This window comes from Myotis davidii, unplaced genomic scaffold (genome assembly GCF_000327345.1).
Source record: "Myotis davidii unplaced genomic scaffold, ASM32734v1 scaffold753, whole genome shotgun sequence".
In the NCBI taxonomy this organism is placed as follows: domain Eukaryota; kingdom Metazoa; phylum Chordata; class Mammalia; order Chiroptera; family Vespertilionidae; genus Myotis; species Myotis davidii.
This window is the reverse complement of record NW_006286231.1, coordinates 2,384,736-2,389,192: the sequence shown is the minus strand read 5'-3', so window position 1 is coordinate 2,389,192 and position 4,457 is coordinate 2,384,736. Positions and strand designations below refer to the sequence as shown.

The window sequence follows — 4,457 nt, the reverse complement described above, 5'->3', positions numbered from 1 at the left end:
TATCCACTGAGCCAAACCAGTTAGGGCCTGGCTGGCCTATTTAAAACTGAACAGATATGTCCATCACTTCCTATTCCTAATTCCTGATTATTTTTTCTATAACACTTAGTAACAGATCTCTGGAGCCAGTCTTCATGGGTTCGAATCTGACTCCAGCATTTATTAGTCATATAATGTTGAGCAAATTACTTCTCTGTCTTAGCTCTCAGTTTCCTCATTAATAAAATGGGGAAAGTAATAGTACTGAGATTTCACAGCACTGTTATGAGTCTTACATTAATTAATTGGTTTTAAAACACTAAAAGTACTTGTAAATATTAGTTTTCATTTCATCAGCAACCGTATCTGGAACACTATATAGTTTAACAATTTATCATCTATTTCTCTCACTAGAAAGTAAGTTCCCTAGGACACCTGTTTATCTAATGCTGTATTCCTGTGCTAGGAACAGGGTCTGACAATGCTAAAAAATATGTTAATTGACTAAAAAATAAATAAATGCATGTTCCCTTTTTTAATTCAATTCAGCACCATTACGTTGGGCTGGGTTTGAATTCAATTACTGACCCTCCATGTGGTATTTATTTCCCATTTCTTCTTGAGCCCACCTGTAGCATCCTTAAAAATGGAAATCAAATCCTATTTTTACATATGAATTTTGTTTTTCTAATTCTCACCCTGGTTAGCTGATCTAATTATACCTTTGACCATGTCCATTCACCCTAGATATTCCAGGCTCTAACTTCCACTTCCCTGTTACGAATAATCCAACCCCCCACAAGGCACTCTCTCTCCCAGTGTTCTCAGAGTGGAGATAACCTACATCAATCACCTGAAGAAGGAACCCAACTTGTAACAAAAATCCTCCGGGTGTTTCTTATAGATACTAGGACTCACTGGGTCCAACAGACAATTGTAACTTTTTGCCTGTTTACCACAGAGTCCCTTTGAGAACCAATGACCAACCCAGTGTGTGAGTCTACTCACTCCTAATGTTCTAAAGTTGTCCCATTACTGCCCTGTCTTAAATGGTCCCAAACGTTGGTCAAGTAATCCAGACAAGTTTATCATTGTAGGAGGCAAACACATGATAAATGCTAATTAAAATAGCAAGGCAATAAATTAAATCTTGAGCATTAGAAAAAACCAGACCTTTCTTTTTCAATAGAATCTCATTTAATCCTGATATTTACTTCAAACAGAAATAATACAAGGAAACCAAAAAGGACAAGATTGGAGTCTGACAAACTCAGACTTTTTTTCGAGGATCAGAAACACAAACATACCTGATAATTCATGATGGCACGTAAACACATGATGCAGACATGCACGTCATCCTTCTTACTCACTAATCTTGAATTTTTCAAGGTTCTTCTGCTTGGCAAAGTATTATATCTACAAATAAAATAGGAAACTTCTGTAACACTATAGATTACACTCTTTGCATAGGCACATGCACTTAAAAAAAAGGATGTTGCTCTCTACCTTTACCTGCATTGAATTGAAGATTGCAGGTCCAAACCACCAACCATAGACCCATCACCACAAAGCTATTTCCGTACATGGGGAGGACCGCATAATTGTGTGCACTGGTCATCATTTATCAGGCCAGATACCCATGGACAATGAAGCTCGACTTCACTCAACCATATAACAAATCAGACTGTACGTGGGATTCAACAACGGTCCCCAGCTCCTTATCAGTAGGCCAAGCAAAATGTGCAGAGGTGATCTGAGGCAACATGCATGCAGATTGCATTTGCCAACAAGTGATCAGGTGAAACTTAGCTCACATATAGACTTCCAATCTTTGACACTATTTTAACTGCACCTTCCCATGAGTGCTCTCGGGAGTCCAGCATTCAGAGTTTAAGCCTAGGCAAGGTCATATGTTAGCAACTTTGATATCAGCCTGTGATACTAGACCTTAGTGGTATGCACAGCCGTAATAGCATACAAATGCCTCCACAGCCTGGTCCCTCACCTACAGCCTGGTATGGAAGCTGAAACTTGGAGGAGAATATGCTCATATTTCACAGGATTAAGATGTTTCAATGTTAGGATCCATTCTAGAGACCCTGCATTGCTAAGCCATGGTAGTTCTCTCTGGGGATGTATGAGCCTGCAAGTAGTAAAGAAATGAAATGTAAAGTAACAGGTGCAAATGGAAAACATGACAGGGCTGTAAATGACTGCCTCTGAGGACAGTCTTCCCTGCAACTCCGAGCCTGAAATGTAGCCAACTGCAAAAGTTGTGGACTACTAGTTTGCTATAGACAGAGTCAATGACAGAAGTGTTCCACAAAATAAGCCACAGCCCTTCCTTCTTGATCTGCTTTGAATAAAACTTTAAGGAAGTTATGATTAACATTTTTTTCAAAAGTCCCCTATGTGCCGGCTAGGAGTTGAAAACTGAATCGACAGTTTTGCCTGAAACTGTTCAGCTAGTTTAAATTTCATTTTCTATTAAAAAAAACCATCAAATGGAAGAAAGATGATTCTTTCACATGAGCCCACTAATGAGCCAAATACATTTTTGATTTAAATAAGTCCCTTGCCTCAATATACCTGAATATTTAAAATCTGTTTGTCTGTCATGCCAGTTATAAGAATACTTTACTCAAGGATTTCCCACATTATTCACACTGGGAAGTAAAATTTCAGCAATGGAAATTGGCCTAACTCATTTTTGAATGCAAACACGACGTTAAGAAAACAAATTCAGATTTTGACGTGTGTAAGCCCAACTTCAACATCTAAAATATGGCTTTAAAATGTGTCACTGTGCCATAACCCTGGCTGGAGCATGACTGCTAACACACTTGATGGAGTGTGCACAGAGATTCATGCATCTTCAAAAAATAACCACACACCAGTCTGACCCAATATATGTGATCTTCTTAGTCTACATCTGAAATTCTTTCCCTTCCTCTACCATTCCTATTTTAACCTCAGTTTTGTGTTTCTTCATTGAAATCACTTGTTAGGTGTATAACAGTTGATTAGAGGGGTAACTGTCATTAGTAATTAAAAGCAATTACTACTAGTTTCAGGGTAAGTTTAGAGAGAAAGAAAAGGTGATGTCGAGGGAATCAATTTTCCTTTGCTAAATTTTATTCCTGTGCAGCAATGACTGCAGAAGATATACTGACGAAAGCAAACAACTCTTTAAGGAAGGTGGAACGGGCCAGTCTACACAGTTACACATTTCTGCATCACTTCAAAATAAAGCTTAATGACTTCAGAAAGTAGATCAAATTTACACCTTATGGTGTTTCCTAAGAGATGTAAAGTACAATAGCAAGTTCCTTACTTTTATTTATTAGTCTGGTTCTTCAGCTATATTGTAATAAGACTCTAAAAAGCCAAAATATCATCCTAGCCAGTTTGGTTCAGTGGATAGAGCATCGGCCCACAGACTGAAAGGTCCTGGGTTTGATTCTAGTCAAGGGTGCGTACCTCAATTGCAGGCTTAATCCCTGGCCCTGATCAGGGTGTATGTGGGAGGCAACCAATTGATGTCTCTCTCTCTCTCTATCTCCCTCCCTTCCACTCTCTCTCAAGATCAATGGAAAAATATCTTCAGGTGAGGATTAACAAAAAATAAAAAAGCCAAGTGTCTTTGTCATTACTTGCAGAAACCAGCAAAAATAGATTAAGTAGAATAGTATTTTATTTGTTAAACTAGAGGCCCGGTGCATGAAATTCATGCATGGGGAGGGTCCCTAGGCTTGGCAGGTGATCAGGGCCAATCCGCAGGGCGACCAGTGGGGCGATTGCGGCCCCCGCTGGCACCTCTCTTGACTGGTTTGAGGCCTGTGGGCTGGGGGCAGCTCCTACATTGTGTCTGCCCCCTGGTGGTCAGTGTACCTCATAGCAACCAGTCGTTCTGCAGGTTGTTCTGTCATTTGGTTGATTTGCATATTGGGCTTTTATTATATAGGATAATAACACAAAAAAGACTTCTCTTTGTTGTAATAGGTGGTAAAATGCAAATTTTAAATATGTTTAATATGAACGAGCACATGCATATTTATCAATATATAAGGAATTTAGAAAATATACAATATATAAGATGTCAATTAATAAAAACAATGTATTTTCTTTATTAGTGACAGTCTGTTAAAAATAGAGCTAAGCTTTTTACTAAAATGCATGGTATTTAATCTAAAACTATTTTTCTCCAATTTTTGTTCATACTAAAATATAGTGGGTATTAAAGGCAATAATTGAACTTACGTGTAAAATCATTGCATTACAATAAATACAAAACCACCACCACAACCAATAAGAACAAAAATCATAGCAATGACAGCCAAAGAGATCTGTGATTTCATTTACACCAACCTTTCCTGATACAGATGAGAAAAACGAAGCCCAAAGAAGTCAGCTCCTCATAGCAAACAGAGGGAAGAGATGAGATGAGATCAGACCAGAAAACACATCTCCTCACTGGG

General features: G+C 38.4%; 1 protein-coding gene across 1 annotated transcript in view; it reads right to left on the bottom strand.

Annotated features, from left to right (window-relative positions):
- The window catches only part of FMNL2 (formin like 2), a 318,406-nt gene that overhangs the window by 61,775 nt on the left and 252,174 nt on the right, over window positions 1-4,457 (bottom strand). Inside the window, exon 7 of the mRNA XM_015559808.1 lies at window positions 1,287-1,395. Within this exon, the coding sequence (XP_015415294.1) occupies window positions 1,287-1,395 (109 nt within the window). The remainder of the gene's footprint in view (window positions 1-1,286; window positions 1,396-4,457) is intronic.